Raw genomic sequence first — 18211 nt, 5'->3', positions numbered from 1 at the left:
AATAACATCAGTTTACAGATCTGACCACACGGATCTTGTTGACCACATGAAATCTGACAAATCATGGAAGTCGGTTACCTAGCCTCTAATCAGAAGTAAACCATATGTCAGGAAAAACTAATGCTCACTTAAATTACAGATTTTGTTTACATTTCCTTTATTTTTGTTATTATGCTGTTATCTCAAATGCTCTTCTTATGTATCTCTATTACACAAAATTATGAGGAACTTTAGAAGTAACATCTGCCAGGCTTGATAAAGAACTACTGGAACCAGCCAGTTGAGCAGATCTGCTCAAATTGCAAAGATTTCTGCACTGTACCTGGTTGATTCTTAGATTCAAATCAATAGTGAAGAAGATGTAGAAAAGGAATTTCCTCTTAAATCCCTTGAATATTTTAGTTTCTAGAGATCTTCAAACCTATAAAAGCAGTTAATACAAATTGCTTTCTTGGTAATATTGTCACTGGGTTTTTCACTGCTCTGAAAAGGCAGCCAAACAGCAACATTTACAGCTGGCATATCTCAATGTACCACTATCAAAAGATTATCCAAAGTAATGTAAGTGTTCCTATCCCTCTAAAATTGTGGCCTGATTCTAAACACAAAGGCCACACAGAGTAAAAAACACTATGTAACATGGAATGGTAGAAACTTACTAATCTTGCTTTTAAAATATCAAATTCTTCCAGTAAAAACAGTTATATTGATATGTATAAAGTTGCAAACATCAGTGTAAGTTTTCTTTTCTCTTTATAATAACAAGTTTTGTTTAACAATTAAGATAATGACTGAACACTCACCATAATTGACAAAACCCTTTTTTCAGTAAAACATATGGCGAGTTTTATTTTTAGCAGTTATATACAGTCATATAAAATCATAAATACGTGCAAGAGGTGGAAGTCAGATACCTGAATTTATGGGGACTGTAAAACAACAACTGATCCTGTTTCAGTTATTCTGTCTGTTTTTTTACGAAAGTTTCAATGTTTTATCTCAAAGTCTATTATTACAATAAATTTATCTTAACGTCTTTACTTCCCAGAGATGTCTCTCAGGGATACAATAAGGATGGTAAATTGCTATGGAAGTGGTGAACCAGGTATTCTTTTGTCACAAACACAAAATCTAGAATGGTCTAGATTCTTACATGTCAGCATTATGCCTTGGCCATCACCTACAATATCTTACCAGCAAATCTGAAAAAAAAAAAACCTCAATTGAAAGAAAACCATTTAAAAGAAACAGGAAAACAAGGAAAATGAACAGGGAAAGAAACCAGAACAGGAAAAGAAACCAGAATGGTTCCCTTCAAAGGAAACCATCATGGGAGAGAATCCAAAACAGCCACTACAAAAGCAGAATTCAGTATGGGCAAAGCCTGATTAATTCAATCTGGCAGTTACACATGACAATTGTGTAGAGTTAAGAGCATAAAATCTGAATTAGCTTTCTGATGTTTCTTCCACCAACTTTCCTCCAAGCAAGTTTCCTCCAAGCAAGTTTTTCATGTACATTTAACCTTTCAGCTGCAAAGCCTTAATTCTTCAGTAACTTCTGGAGTCTGTATTTACTGAAATACTGGATAATAATTCCTAGTAAGTTTGACATCAGACCCACTACTCATCACTTGCACACGATGAGTGTTTTAATACTATAAAGATTATTCTCAAACTCACGCTGCAAGAACTGTCCAAACACAAGGTTCAAAATCAACAAATTAACTCACTAAAAATTCAGTGCTAATTGTACACATCACAAAATTGCAGAATATTCTGAGTGGGAAGGGATGTTTACAAACACTGGCACAGCTTAATTACATGACAAGAATCTATGCTTTTATGTCTGTAAAGAAAAATTCATGTGTACGCTGCAGTGTTGGAAATGTGGTACACTGCAAAGATGAGTACTGTGTTAAACCAGACTTCACTGGGTGACTTTACTTTCTGTGAGTCTCAGTGGTGGATTACTACTATGTGTTAATATAGATAAAGAAGCTGCAAAATTCAATCTTGCAAAGACAAAGCAAAGTCTGACAAATACACATAAATGCATTTCATTTCTAACTCACAGGAAAAATAAAACTCTCATATAGGTTTTAAAAAATCTTAAAACTACAAACAATCTAAAGAAAAACACCTACCAAACAATACAATCCTTACCTGCGACTAGTTGTTTTCCTTTCTGTCTTGGTTTCTTCCTCTTGAAGTTGTTGTTTAGTACTTTCACTTGTATCAATTTTCAATTTCTTGGCAATACGCTCCTTTATTTGGAATCTCTCATTACTAGCAGCTTCATCTTCTGCACTATCAGCATCTTCATCATGTTCCTCTTCGTCCTTTATTAATTTAAAATGATAAAACTACTTCAGATTTTTTTGGTACAGAATGACAAATATGGAAATGTTTTTCTTATAAATATAATCTCTTCCAAGAAAAAAACAAACTTACAAACAAATATATCCTTATTTGCTTCAGAGGTAACAAAAATATAGAAATAAGGTATTTATTTTTCATACACATATTATTCCTTATCTGTATGGTTAGAGAAACTAAAACAGTCTGTTCTAGACTATTAACTCTTACAGGTCTACAGATGACAACACAGCAGTGTGATATTACCTGTACCATGTTCATGAATCCAAAGTTTGATTGAGGCAATACACTAAACTTTTCCTTCACTTTCCACTGAAAGAAAAACTTAACTTGCTACCACATGGCTATACTACAGTCATGATGGGATGGAAGAGATTAGCCCATCAGCTCCTGTAAGGGAGTTTACAAATAGTGAATTATCATAACAGGCTGTGAAAACCTGTGGAATTTGTGATTGCAGCTTGCTACAGAGGTCCAAGGAGAGGCTCAAGGCCTCCATGCCTAGCACAGGTAAGAAAAAGGGGATAAACCACCTTGGATCAAAGACATTTGAAGGGAGAAATACTTGGAGAAAGAACAAGTGGCCTGACTAGACCAAAGGATCTAAGTTTCCTCTGTTGAAGAAGGAAATCTGTATTAATCTCAGTTGAAGAATGACAGCTTGCAGATGATGTGGTACACCTTTTCACATCCACTTTGGTGTGATACTAACCAGTAAAAGGAAAGTGTAAGATGCCACATGATTCTAATTTTAGCCAAATAAAGGACACTTAAAAATAGTAATCCAGAGTACTTTACTGTATCCAGAAGACTGCCAGAATGTAAGTACAGTAATTTCACGGTCATAAGCCGCACCATTTTGACTCCCCAACCGGAAGTGCGGCTTGCATTCAGGAGTGGCCAATATATGAACAAATTTTGGAAATTTCGCAACCCGGAAGTCCGAGCCAGCAGCAGCCCTGAGCCGAGCCAGAGCCCGCCCAGCCCCGGGCAGCAGGGCAGTGGCGGTGCAGCGGCAGCACTGCCCAGCCCCGGGGGGCGTGGCGGTGGCACCGGCCGGGCAAGCCCCTCTCCCTCTTCCCGGCGGCACCAGCCAGGGTCGCCCCTCTCCCTCTTCCCGGTGGCATCGGCTGGACACGTCCCTCTCCCTCTTCTCGGCGGCAGCAGCCAGGGTCGCCCCTCTCCCTCTTCCCAGTGGCACCGGCCAGGCACGCTGCTCCCCTGTCTCCTGGCAGCAGAGGAGAGTGGGGCTGGGGCCACTCCCTGGTGGCCACACCGAGCAGGGCTGAGCCAGTAAACCCCATGATCACGTGATGCTGTTACTAACTGGCAACTTTGTGAAAGTTGCACACGGATCCTCGCTGCGAACGAAAGTGCAGCTAATAATCCAGTGCGGCTTATATATGGACAAAGAACAAAATGTTGCCGACACCCGGACCTGCGGCTTATAATCAGGTGCGGCTTGTAATTGTGAAATTACTGTACTTGGGAAGAAAGAACATGTACATGTCCTGGGTGTGATGTATAGGCTGGAGAAGACCACGCATGAAGACCATGTTCATAAACATGGAGGAGAGGAAAAAAAGTAAATGTAGCAAGAGGCAGTATTTGGAATAGAAGAGAAAAATCAAGAAGTTGTAGTGGAGTCACTGCTTAGGAATCTTTAGACTATCATGCTTAGACTTGAGATTTAGACAAGACCAGCCAGAAACAACAAAGATGTTTCTGAATATTCAGCACAGTAAAACAGCTAATATTTTCAGCCAATGAAAAGACTGAAAGGTTATTGGGGGAGTTTTGTCTGTCCTTTTTCAATAGGGGAAGACAAAAAAGGATCAGCATTTCCCCTAACTTATCAGAAAGGTATTGTTTGACAGACTTCAATAGCAGGGGAAGATCCAAAAAAAAAAAAAAGTGACAGGACTGTGTTCAAAGTCTTTAACAGTCAAGGATAAAGACAGGGTCCTGGTGGAGATCTGAGTAGCACTTAGGTAAGAGCATTTCACTGAAACAAAACTAACTGGACAGGAGAACTTCTGAAATAAAAATAGACAACTCCAGACAAATAACAATTGCTAAATAGTAAGCTAGTTAAAAATTACAGATATCTGAATAACAGGAGCGGGGTTAAAACTGGAGGGGCAAAATGGTTCCACTTGTCTCACTCGGCTAAATCCCTCCTTCCCAAACCATTCATTAGCCTCAGTTTGCACAGTATTACACCATTTTTCTTCTAGAAAAACACTGAGAAAATAAGATACACCCTTCTTTCTCAACTGCTTTCCCTCCTGCAGCTCTACTCTTTTCTCCTGCCTCTCCTCTTTCAGTCCCTCTCTCTCACATGAAGTTCATCTGATCTCAACAAATAGATTTAACAATTGATTCAACAATCCATTTTGAATGGCATGGCTGTTCTCTTGGCTGATCGTTGTTTCCCAAGCGACACAGAAATGCAAAACTGCCTGCCTGAAAGCTATACTACTTCTTGCTGCTATTAGTGGGTAGAGTTGCCGTATTCTTCTCTTTAATATGGAAATAAAAATGTAATGAGACATTTTGTGACAGAATGACTAGGGGCTACTGTATGAAATATGATTTTCCCATTTAAAAAGATTATCTGTCACCCGACAAGCAGGGTGAGGAAAGAAATGGTGTAGAAAGGAAACGTCACTTGTGGGAAAAAATGTTGATAATACGTTTCTTATAATTGTTTTCATTAATGACTTGGGCACAAAAAGAACCTTAACAAATACCTATGAGGTATTGCTAATACAAAGGCTCTCTCAAAGAATTAAATGTACAAATCTGAGGACTGCAGCAAGAAAAATGGAATTGTATTTAATAGCATGAACAAAAAGGCCAGGTGCTTAGGGAATACTGAAGAGTTTCTCTTACACGCTATGGGTTTGTAAGCTGGGGAAAGTAAGGAGATCTGGAAGAATTATTTGCTCCCAGGTTTGGCTATAAAACTACCAACACGTTGCAGCTGAATAAATGCAAAAGTGATCCTGTGATGTGTTAACTAAAATAACTCCAGTAGAGAAGAAAAAATACTACTACTGCTTTACAAGACGCAGGTAACTGCCTGAAGTGCTAGATCTTAGCTAAAATCTTAAATGTAATCAAATTGAAAGAGAACACCATTCCAGGAAAAAAAGAAAAAAAGCCCTCATGTTTCCAGCTTTGGGTTAATTAGGTATATTCATGCAATTTTTTATTCTTCAACCTAAGACACCCATGTTCTATACTCCCCAAATAAAGTTTGCTTAAGAAATGGATATTTGAATATCTACAGAATTACTTACTAAATAGCATCCTCCAAACAGCTCTAACACTAAATGCTTCTGCACAACAGGATATTACAAAGGAGAAGAGTGAAAAAGCCGGAATTCATACAATGCCTTGTGAAAAAAGGAACAGGGTGTAAGCAGATGATTTCTTTTGGGCACACAAACGGGACAGACTGTGCTCCTTCTTTACTTTTACTGTGTCAACACACAGTGTAGTTAATACCTGTACATGATGGACAGATACAGAAAACAATACTTTCCAGGATTCAATTAGGTGAATGGGAGATTACAGTCTGTCTTGGGTTACAATACAGGATCTGACCAAAAGTATCTATTCTATCACCAACTGTTGAGACCAAGTGGGCAGTGATCATTATCTCAATGGGAAATATTCTGCTAATGGGCCATCCATTAAAACCACATGGGGCAATCATCGTCATCTTTTCACAACCCATCCTTCCTCCAGGGAGGTATCTTCTATTAATGGCCCATTGAGTCCCACTGTATGACTGATAAAATTACATCATCCCATTGGGAGATGCTCCAGTAAGGGGGAGGAGCCAAGCCTTTCCTACCAAGACAAAAACTAAGATTTGAAACACCAAGGTAGCCCGTTTTTCCACTGTATCCGGAAAACTGCATCTTTCCACATCACCACTGATCCTTCAGAGGAAAACTGCACCCTTCTACAGGACTACTTCAACTGAACCACATCTGTCACTGCAAGAGGACTGCAGCCACTATTTAATGGGACTGCTACCAACACCCTGGCTGATGGGGTGTCAGGTTGTATTCTCACTCTGTCAGTGTTTTGGGTTTGCTCTTTGTAGTACTGTATTTATACTTCAACTTTTCTAGTAAAGAATCGTTATTCCAATTCCCATATCTTTACCTGAAAGCCCCTTAATTTCAAAATTATAATAATTTGGAGAGAGGCAGTTTACATTCTCCATTTCAAAGAGAGGCTCCTGCCTTTCTTAGAAGACACCTGTCCTCCAAACTAAAACACAGTTCTAGTCTCACAAGTAATTTCACGATTATAAGCCGCACCTTTTTGACTAAAATTTTGCTCTCAAACTGGAAGTGCGGTTTACACTCAGGAATGGCCAATATATGAACAAATTTTGGAAATTTCCCAACCCGGAAATCCGAGCCAGCAGTAGCCTCGAGCTGAGCCAGAGCCCGCCCGACCCCGGGCGGCGGGGCAGTGGCAGCGCAGCAGCGGCACTGCCCGGGCACAGGGGGCGCGATGGTGGCACCGGCCGGGCAAGCCCCTCTCCCTCTTCCCGGCGGCAGCAGCCAGGGCGTGCCCCTCTTCCTCTTCCCCACGGCACTGGCGAGGCACACTGCTCCCCTGCCTCCCGGCGGCAGCAGAAAGCGGGACCGGGGGCCACTCCCTGGCGGCCGCCCCAAGCAGGGCTGAGCCAGTAAACCCCGCGATCACACGATTCTGTTACTAATTGGTAACTTTGTGAAAGTTGCACGCGGATCATTGCTGCGAATGAAAGCGCGGCTAATAATCTGGTGCAGCTTATATATGGACAAAGAACGAAACGTTGCCAACACCCAGACCCACGGCTTATAATCGGGTGCGGCTTGTAATCGTGAAATTACTGTACATTCTTATCTCCACAGCAATTCAAAGGGGTACTCCCACGATCTATGGCTGGGGACAGAGACATATTTCAGGTAACAAGCTTATGCTTACTTGTACCATGTATGACAATTTTCTTGCACTTAAATTGCCTCCATGTTTAGTTGAATGTCACTGCTTGACTGTTCAAATTTCACGCCTTTCAGAGGTGACAGCTTTCATCAATATAATTTCACTGCTACAATTTAATAATTCACTGAGTTTTTGCTCCCTTGAAAAATCCTTTCAAACAGGACTCTAACTCACAAGCAGACTTACCCTCAAACATTGCAATTATAGAATTATTCAAGACAAATTTGATTTTAATAATGTTTTTAGAAGCAATTTCAGGGTTTTTATCACTCTGGTGGTTTGTCACCCTGTGGAACACAAACTATATCTCATATTCCTATATAAGTAAACTACTGACTGAAATATGATACAAACAGTTTCGACAAAAGGTAGCGGGTAGTATGCTAATTCTACCCTGCTGTGAACAGCCAAACCTTAGAGCTTAGCAAGAGCCTTCATGCTTTTGCCAGAAATCTGACTTGATCTAGTTCTTAAAGATCTCTAAAGTAACATTTGTTCCCCAAAGAAAATTGAATCTGCACACAGTAAAAAAATAAAAAGAATTATTAATAAAAAAATACTTGCCTCACTCAAGTCCTCTTCTTCATTTGCCACTTCACTAAAAGAAAAAAAAAACAAAGTAACTGTTTTGAAATGCTAGAAGAGCTTCAAAATAATATTTAAAACTCAACATTTCTTAAATAAAAAAAATTGTGAGCCACCTGAAACTTTAGTAAACTTACTATTTTATATCATCCTCATATATATCTTAGAAGTATCAATATTATTTTCTATCACTTGACTATCACAATCTTTTTAATTACAAATGCTTAAAAACAATGGTTTTCATACAATGGAGAAGTCCTAATGATATCTCGAGCTATTCAAGCAAAACACTGACAAGTTAAAACCACCAAAACCTGGTTGAGATGTTTTGATCTCATTTATCAAACAATTAGTAGCATTTCATTGCAACTAGTTCATATTTTGGAAGCTGCATTTTACTGATACTGAAGCTTAACATCAAGATTTAAATTGGTTATACAGCTACAGTTTGGTGAATTAAAAAAGATATCTATTTGAATAGTCTAAAGCTAATACACCCATTGTTAACTATCACAGACTGATAATAAGGGCTCTTAAACCTTTTCAGCCAGCATTTAAAAAAAAAAAAAGTCATGTTAGAGAAAAACCAAGGAGTATTAAAGAAGTCTCAAAAGTTAAGGCTTTGAATTGTGTTCTAAGTAATCAATAAGTAATCAAGATCATTAAAGAAACTCTAGGTGTGTTGCAATCAATGACATTAATTTGATAAAGTGCTGCACCTCAGTTGGGGCAATAGCTGGTATCAGTACAGACAGGGGGATGAATGGAATGAGAGCAGCCCAGTAAGGAGGACCTGGGTGTGCTGGTGGATGAAGAGCTGGTGTTGGGGGTTGGGTTGTCCTCTTCTTCTCTCTGTGGAATTTTCCCCATTGTGATGTTAAGAAACTTGTTAGGTACACCCTAGGGACTATGCCTAGTGACAGGGGGTAGGGAAAACACCAGAGACCAGGGGTGGGGTGGGGGAAGGAAGGGGAGAGCTAACTGTGCTCTGGGGACACATTCACTCCACTGTGCTCATCGGTGGAAGACGTCTCGGGCTGGAACCTACCACCCCCTGCCATCCCAATGTGAGGAGCCACACTCGCTGCTGCTGGCCACTGCACTACTGCTTTTCCCTGCTCCAGCCTGCTACCTCTGAGCAACCAGCCAAGCACCCAGCCGAGCACTGTGACCCACATGGTGAGCAGGGAAGTCCTTCCCTCATCCTTCTCCCACCCGGGCCACTGCTGCCATTGTCCAAGCCCTTGGCAGCTACAGGGGACCTGCCCTGCCCCACCACCACCGGGACTGAGAGCAGAGAGACGGCATCTGCGGCCAAAAAGGACTGGAACTGAGTTATGCTGTTCTATTTTGTCGTGAATTTTCATAGCTGATGTTGGTTTTGTTGGTCTTGTAGATATATCAGTAAAGAACTGTTATTCCTAACCCCATATCTTTGCCTATGAGCCTCTTAATTTCCAAATTATAATAAACTGGGGAGAGGGGATTTTCACTCTCCATCTCAGGCAGGGATTCCTGCCTTTCTTAGCAAATACCCATCTTCCAAGCCGGGACAGCTGGGTATGAGCTGACAATGTACACTTGAAGCCCAGAAAATCAGCTGTGCTCTGGGCATCCAAAACAGCATTGGCCTGCAGGGCAGGGAGGGGATTCTGCCCCTCTGCTCTGCTCTGCTGAGATGCCACCTGCAGTGCTGCATCCAGCTCTGGGGTCCCAGCAGAGGAAGGACAGAAAAACTGATGGAGGGACTCCAGAAGAGAGCTATGAAGACGACCCCCTCTCCAAAGGGGAAAGGCATGATTGTTCAGCCTGGAAAAGACTCCAGGGACGTGTTATTGCACGCAGCCTTTCCATACTTAACATGGGTCTGTAAGACGGGAACAGGCTCTTTAGCCCGTTGTGAAAGGGGTAATGGTTTTAAAGCAGAAGAGGGTAAATTCAACTAGATGCAAGGAAGATGTTTTTCATGACGCAGGTGGTGAGACACTGCAGCAGGTTGCCCAGAGAGGTGGTAAATGCTCCACCCTGCAAATATTCAAGGCCAGGTTGAATGGGGTTCAGCGCAACCTGTCCTGCTCATTGCAGGGGTGTTGGATGTGATAAATTTTAACGGTTCCTTCCAAACCAACTAGTCTAGAATTCCAAGATAAGCAAATTTTAAGATTTAACATATTTTCATGGAATTTTCTCACCTTAAAACTCAACTGTGGTTAAAATCAGATGTTACAAAGTACTAAAAAGAAACAGCAAGGAAACCCAACTTTATTCAAGCATACAGATTTATGACTAACCTAATTTTTTGTGTGTTCTTTAAATTTGGGGGAAAAAAGGTATTTTCAAGCATAAGTAGGGTTATAGAGTTGGGAAAAGCAACCCTCTAGAATAATCTCAGCGAAGAATATCTTCATCATGAAGAAAATTTAAGTACAGTAAATTCACGAATACAAGCCGCACTGAGTATAAGCCGCATCTCTGAGTGTTGGCAAACATTTCGGTTTTTGCCCATAGATAAGCCGCACCCGAATATAAGCTGCTTTGTCGTTCGCAGCGTGCAATTAGTAACAGAACCGCGGGAGGACGGGGTTTACTGGCTGAGCTAAGGCTGTGCAGGCTCGGCCCGCTAGGGGCTGCTGACGGGGCCAGGTGGCCCAGCACGGTGCTGCAGCTCGGGGCCAGCCGCCGCTGCCACTGGGCTCAGTCACCCCGGGTCGGCGCTGCCCCGCGGTGGCAGGCAGGGACGGAGCTTCCCCTGCTCCTACGGCAGCGGCGGCAGGCGGGGACGGAGCTTTCCCGCGCCCGTGGCGCCGGCGGCGGGCAGGGACGGAGTTTCCCCGTTCCTGCCGCGGCGGCGGCGGGCGGGGACAAAGCACCCCGTCGGCTCCCCGAGCCACGGCAATGGCTACGCGGGGCTCCCGTCGGCTCCCCGAGCCGCAGCAATGGCGGCACGCGCTTCCCCCCCCTCCCTGGGCCGCAGCAATGGCAGCGCGCGCTTCCCCCCCCCTCCCTGGGCCGCAGCAATGGCAGCGCGGGGCTCCCGTCGGCTCCCCGAGCCGCAGCAATGGCGGCGCGGGCTTCCCCCCCCCTCCCCGGGCCGCAGTAGGGGCGGCCCGGGTCCCCCCTCTCCTCCCAGAGCCGCGGCAATGGCGGCGCTGGGGCCCCCCCCCGTCTCTCCCCTGGGCTGTGGCAGAGGAGAAAAGAGAGCTCTCCCGCCTCTCTCCCCGCCCCCCGTGCTGCCTACAGGCAGCCAGGCTCCACCCGCGGTGCAACAGAGTAGCGATTTGTAACAATCGCAAAATGCCGACTTTGCAGCTGCTCGGCTCAGCACTCTGGCTGGCACTTCTGAGGTTGTATTAGCCGCTCCTGATTATTAGCCGCATTTCCGGTTTAGGAGCAAAATCTTAGTCAAATTGGTGCAGCTTGTATTCGTGAAATTACTGTAACTTTAAAAGTTTAGGCTATGAAACAGATAGTCTAAGAAAGTACTGTGGTAAAGAGAGGTATAAAAGGGTCTGTCTGCTCATGGTCTCTTCCAGAATGAGAGTTAGAATTGATGAAATGCCACTAGTAGCATTCAGGTTCAGAATAAAAAGGGGAGATACTTCTTCCTCTAGCAGACAGGACAGCGTGAATGGAAATTGTTTTAGAAATTGGAAACCACACACTAACCTTTTGACAGCAGGAACTGAGCTTAGATGTGGATCATCCTTCAGGAGATCATGACTACTTTTACTTTTTCCCTTCATGCTCTGTTAAAAGAAAAAAAGTTATTATTAATTTCAGTTTTTAGGATGCTAGATAGTGAAAAAGGCTTATGGCAAGAAAAACATAACTTGTTTAACACTAGCCTGTCCTGGAAGGCATAAACACTTTTAAGAACAGAGTGATGAAGAAAGTGTTCCAGAAAGAGAAACATCAAACTGACTCCACAGATTTCCTTCTGCAATAGCAATGAACTTGGCTTTCAAGGACAGAGAGAGAGAGGGGGAAAAAAAAGATACTGTTCAGTCAGGTACAGTAATTACATATCATAAAGATGGTAGATTAGCACATATACACTTGAGTGAATGAAGAGGTAAGAACTTGACTTTCCAATAATGACACATGACAACTGAAAGAACCACCACGTACAAAACAGTACGTATTAACTGGAAGAAAACTAATTAGATCCCCAGGGAAAAAATAAATTAACAAACTGCAATACATCAATCTGGAATACACCCTTCAAGAATCATCTATTGACACAAGGAGTCAAATAAATCTAACAACACATAAGGTCCTCAGGTAGAAAGACTGCAGTTAAAAAGCATTCTACATGCTAACCTGAAAAAAAGTATACTTAATTTTCAGAGAAAAGTCAGACTGAAAATCTCTACTACAGGCACAGTTTGTATTGTGACCTGCACTGTGAATGTCTCTATTGCAGATGCATTGTCTATTGCTCTTGGGAAGACAGTAGACATGTGGACAAAATGTTATGCATTTAAATCCAATTACAATTTTTTATGATGTAGAAAACAAAGACTAACACATTCAGCAACATGAAAAGACAATTCCTTCATTAAGGAAGGGGTGGTGTGTTTGGAGTGCTGGTGGGCCTGTGTATCACAGTGCTCCACACAAGTACAGAAAACAAGCAGTTTGGACACTGACATGGTTTAAACACTGATCATCAAACAGTGGGGGCCCTACAGCCAGATCCCTGACTGTGACTGTGCTAATAGCCTTCATGGCCTCGAGGGGCTTTACCCAGAGCTTCTCTGCCCTTCTTGAACAAGCAAGACTTACTCCATCTAGCAACCAAAACAAAGCTCACAGGATTCTAAGTTTGTAGGTGTCAAAGGATCTGAATAATAACTTTGACCTTCTAATTTTTTATTAAAAACAGAAAATGCAAGTCAGTGCTGATATTCATGTACTTCAACTTAATAAGATTAAGAGAATATCCAGAACTACAGAGACACTGATATAGACCTCTTATGAACAAACAATGAGGTGTCAAAAAGAAGGTTTTATTTTTTTATAAAGAATGAAGATAAATTCTTCATAAAGAGTTGGTGTGGTTACTTACCTAGCTACAGCCAGTACAGAATTTAGTCAGGCCAAATACGCAAATGAGATTTTGAAGAGAGTATGAAAACACTGAAACTAGTCTTATCATGAAATAGACGTTCTATTTAGATAATTTTAAACTGAAAACAAGTATTTGGCATAAAAACAAAGGAAGTCCAAGCAACTGAGTTAAATGCAGTATTACAAGCCAGATACATAGCAAGAGCAAAACAGCAGATGAGCAAATGAAGGTAAACAAGTTTGTCTGACTGGTAAGTTGAAAAAAAGAAAGACAAATACAGTAATTTCAGGACTATACGACGCACCTTAAAGCCTAAAATCTTGATCAAAACCCAGAAGTGCACCTTATAATCCGGTGCACCTTATACACGGACAAAGTCTGGAAATTTGCCGGCAACCCAGAAGTGTGAGCCAGGAGCCACAAGCCTCGCTGAGCAGGTTTAATAAAAGTGAGTGATTTTTCTCTGGTTTTTTTTTAGTTTTCAGGCTGTGTTTAAAGGCTACGCTGATCCGTGAAAAATGTTTGCAAATTGAGCACCTGCCAGTAAACCCCATGATCACACGATTCGGTTACTAATTCATTACTTTGTTGCGTGCAGATCCTCGCTGCAAAAAAAAAGTGCACCTTATAGCCTGGTGCGGCTTATATATGGACAAAGTTTGGAAATTTGCCAACACCTGGAAGTGCGCCTTATAATCCGGTGTGCCTCATAGTTGTGAAATTACTGTAATTAAAGTTGCTGTTGGAATAAATCTCTACTATCATTCTGACTGATAATATTGTCCATCATTACTCACTGTTTTCCTTTTCTATTTTACTTAACTTCTGAGAACTAACAACCATTTTTTCACCTATGTGGTACAGGATGCAGGACATGTAGTCTGATCACTAACTGAAGTAGCGAGGTACTGTAGAAAGCCTAGGAGACTAGTGAAACAACTTGATCAGCAGTAGAAATAAAATCAGCAATTTATTTAAGAAATTTTTAAACTAACCTTATTTAAGTGCCAAGTCAGGGAAGGAAATGTTAAATAAAGATTACCTGTGCAATCCTGGTTCTGTGAATGTAAACATTTCACTATAGTGCACTATTAAATTATCATAATGGACTATTTTCTCCACAATAATCACACTTCATTTTGCTCCCAGGTGGATGGATATATGTAAGAAAACGGAGCTAAGCATGCATAAGATGATCTTCAGAATTCAAGTATTTTGCCATATAATCTCACTCTATAAATAAAGGACTTGAAAAAGAATAAAGTACTACCACGTTGGAGTCAGTGAATCAGGGGTCTCTTTGAATTCCTCAGGGAGAAATCAGAGTGCAGGGAGTGAATTAAAGTCTTTGGATGGATTGATGTTAAACCACTCATACACAAAGTAGAGATGTAAGCTTAAGTTTTAGGATAAGTAAATGAGTCAGTAAGTTTTAGTATGAGCTCTAATGCTTTTAAGTAAGTGAGAGGTTCAGATGCCAGAGTGCAAGTCTAGTGAAGGTTGAAAAACATACTAAAATTTTCAGTGGAGGCTCCAGGAATGTGGTTTTAGACAGGGCTTAGACATTACAGAATTCTAGTAAGAATATTGCTTACATTTTTCAGATAGAACAAGGTAGGCTGTATGTGTAGTTTATCCTGGCGTGTTAAGAAACTAGAATTTTAATAGGTTAAGAAGTGGTAGTCCAAGTTTGTGTCTTAGCTTGTTGGGAAAATTCTATATAAGAACATACACTGGGGAGGGCTTTTGCTTTTTGCCACGGCTTTTTGCCATTGTTTTTGTCATCACTTTTTGCTATTGCTTTTGCTTTGGTCTCTCACTGCCATGATCAACACCCAAGAAGAAGACAGGAGCTGCTGCAGCAACATCAGCTTCCTGGGACCTCAACAGAAGCAGCTTCTGCTTCTGTCTGGGATTTCACACCAAAACTTAGCATGGACTTTAATGTCTGTGACTTTGCTTTTGAGACTGATGCACCTTTGTGTTAAACATCCTTTTAGCAACTATCAGCTGCTTTGCTCATTTAAGATAACCCAACAAAGTTAGTGCCTGAGAGCACTGGAGGAATAACCTCACACTATCGCTTCCATGACTTTTAAACAGCAGGCATAGATTTATACTATGAAACTTTATGTTCATGGAAATGTAAAAATTCCATGCAGTAAGTGAAGGCACCTTCAAAATCAAGAAAGCTAAAAACCTCTGTTTTTACAAAATGCTGTAACAGCAGAATCCTAAAAACCAAAGCAAATTCAAGTATTATTGTTCAAAATGCAAACATCAGAAGAAGACCAAAAACTTTAAAGCTTTCCACAAATATGCAGAAAAGCTAATTAGGTTGAAAATGAAAATAAGGATAATTTGGTATAATACCTGACTAACTCTACTGACTTCTTCCTCTTCTTCTTCAGCTTCTTCTCCAAAGGAAAGCAAGTTAAAGTTTCTTTAAGAGAAAAAATAAATTTCTAGTAAGATTTTAAATACTGTTTTAGTAACATCCCATTAACTTTAAATATATTACATTCATGTTGCAAATGATTTTTTAAATTTTTTTTATCCTGCTAAATGTACCAATTCCAAACAACTACCACATTTTGCTTTGCAATAAAGCATAAATATTCAGAAAAGCATGTTGTGTTATACTTCTGAGATAAAACAAGGATAGCAAAGCATCAGTTAAGACACAATTTAAGAAACCCTATCTTGACTAACTTTCCCGGATTCTTGAATACTGACAATTCTGTTGCAATTTTTTTTTCAATACAGCAGCATTGAAGATTTCTTTGAATCTCAAGATTCACGATTATGAAAATCACAAGATTTTCAAGATATGATGGCTCAGAAAGGTAACAAATGTATACACATTCACAGATTGCAATTAAAAGAAATTAAGAGCTATAAATTCTTTTTCAAGAGTTAACTGTTTTGTTGTTAATTGTTACTTGTTGTTCCACTTTTGGAACCAATCAGTTGCAATACGTTTTATGTTTATGCAGCAGAACTGACAGTATGCCCACTTCAAGAGTTCCTACTACTTTTCAGAGCATGCTTGTGACGATGAATTTTCATTCAAAAAAACTAAAAACTTCCCATGTAAAAATGCTTGCCTCTTGCTAAGTACTTCATAGGGGCAGAAACGATATGTGCTAAAATAAGTTCAAAAAATCCCAAGCAACGGAGCTGCAATCTAGCTACTCTTACCAGTAGGTTTTAACTGCAGCATCATCTCAGTCAGATGATTGCACACTGCAGCACATGGGAAAGACAGACTACCTTTTATTATTTTCAACAAATTATCACCATGCATGAAACAGTTACAGCTCAGCAGATGCTCAGTAACATTTCAGTCAGAGAAACTAGATTTATGTGATCCTCCTGGTAAACAAGGAAGTGATTCAAAGGCAGAAATGGAAATAAAAAAATGCCAAGTTACAAATTCAAGTGCAAGAAAATTAACCACTATTTATGTTGCATGTATTTACTTTGTGCCTTTTACTTTGGACTTTTTAGTTTCTTCTTCTGGTTTGTCCTTTTTCAGTTTTCTGTTTGGTCTTGGGACAATGTCATCAAAAGGATTAAACAAAACCTGTTAAAAAAACCCAGTATTTTAGACACATCTTTAGTAAATATTTTGTAATTCAGTGATTCAATATTTTAAAACAATATGCAAAAGGACAAGCCAAATTCTCTGAACACTATGCACTAAAGAATTTTTAAAATGTCACATTTCAAAACAAAACATACCTCACTACTTCTTATTTTGTGTGGACTGAGAGGTCTCTCTTCCTTGTCAATTTCTACTTCAGCCAGGCGCAACATGTTATATATCGTATCCCCTGTAACCTGGAAAATTTACAAACAAAGGTTTTAAAACTCTTGACTGTAATTTGTGTTATTTATTCTGCAAAATACAAGGCAAATATTATGTAAAAACATTTGAAAGTACAAGTGATATAGGAAATATTGTAAGCATGTAAGACTTTTTTAAAAGATAGCAAGTACAATGTATAAAAGTTTGGGATTTTAAATTTGATGGCAAAAGTTGAAGGAATACAGGTAGTTTTGAGAATGTATGCGGAGGAAGATATTGAGGTCTCAATGCGAGCTATTTAACAGGAAAACAAAGACACTGCAATAAAAAAAATACTTGCTTTATTTTCTTTTAAGTAAAACATGAGAGTGGTAAATTAATCTCATGTTTTTCATCTTTCTGATCCTTCTTGGGTAATTAGAATCTAATTCTAAACATAATTTTCTGACTTGTCATTAGTATTAGATAACTGACTAATAACAGAGCCATAATAATACTAACACAATTATTTAAAGGCAGCACAACATGAAAATACAATTAAGAAGAATAACAACAGCAAAATAGGTAAAAACAGGAACAACCCACAGAAACATTTCCACCAGATATAAGAAACAAAGAGAACAGAGAGAGCCTAGAAAGCACTGAAATAAATTTCAAATGCACATAGCATCAAAGAATATTAAACCGGCCTTCAGAGAAAATTCTAGTAGCTTCTGTCACAGTTAAACTGGGACCCAGTTTGTGTAACAGACCTTTCCAAAGATTGTGTGCTTGTTGTTAAGTTCATCTGCACGACCCAACGTAAAGAAAAATTGACTGCCATTATCATGAGGTCCAGCATTTGCCATGGCAACAAGTCCTCTTCGGTTAAATCGCAGTCGTGAGTGGAACTCATCCTGGTAAAAGCAGGACAGAAAAGAGAAAGACTTCAGTATAAAACTGGTTTTTCACTCTTTTAGCTGCAGCATGACAGGAGATAGGAGTGATATTCTTCACATCAACATGCATACACAGAAGAAAATGCTGTTCATTTTCTTCTGAATTCAGACAGTAATAAATCCCAAGTATTTTGAAACTCAATGCCAGAATTATCTTTAAAAGCTCCTACTTTCAGGAGCAAAAATTATTTTTAGTCAGTATTTCTAATCCCCAATGCCTATAATGATGCAAACAAATGAACAGTCTTCAAACTACACCATAAACACACAAAGAACAAACACCAAACAAAAAATTAGAAACTAAAATAACAAAGACAAATTACTAATTTAAAAAATCTAAAAAAAAAAGGTCTATGTTGTTAATTTTATCTTTTGCCAATCATTGCCTATAAATCAATTGTTATACATTATT

The 18211-nt window shown here is 40.0% G+C and overlaps 1 protein-coding gene across 1 annotated transcript in view; it reads right to left on the bottom strand.

The window, feature by feature from the left end:
- CWC27 (CWC27 spliceosome associated cyclophilin) overlaps positions 1 to 18211 on the bottom strand; it is a 101528-nt gene that overhangs the window by 80689 nt on the left and 2628 nt on the right. Inside the window, exons 4-10 of the mRNA XM_033086253.1 lie at positions 17614 to 17757; positions 16795 to 16893; positions 16533 to 16636; positions 15424 to 15493; positions 11646 to 11725; positions 7959 to 7992; positions 2166 to 2341 (exon numbers count right to left, since the gene is read on the bottom strand). Of these exons, the coding sequence (XP_032942144.1) occupies positions 2166 to 2341; positions 7959 to 7992; positions 11646 to 11725; positions 15424 to 15493; positions 16533 to 16636; positions 16795 to 16893; positions 17614 to 17757 (707 nt within the window). The remainder of the gene's footprint in view (positions 1 to 2165; positions 2342 to 7958; positions 7993 to 11645; positions 11726 to 15423; positions 15494 to 16532; positions 16637 to 16794; positions 16894 to 17613; positions 17758 to 18211) is intronic.

Source organism: Catharus ustulatus, chromosome Z (assembly GCF_009819885.2).
Source record: "Catharus ustulatus isolate bCatUst1 chromosome Z, bCatUst1.pri.v2, whole genome shotgun sequence".
In the NCBI taxonomy this organism is placed as follows: Eukaryota; Metazoa; Chordata; class Aves; order Passeriformes; family Turdidae; genus Catharus; species Catharus ustulatus.
The sequence above is the reverse complement of the archived record's forward strand: the minus strand, read 5'-3'. Positions and strand labels throughout refer to the sequence as shown.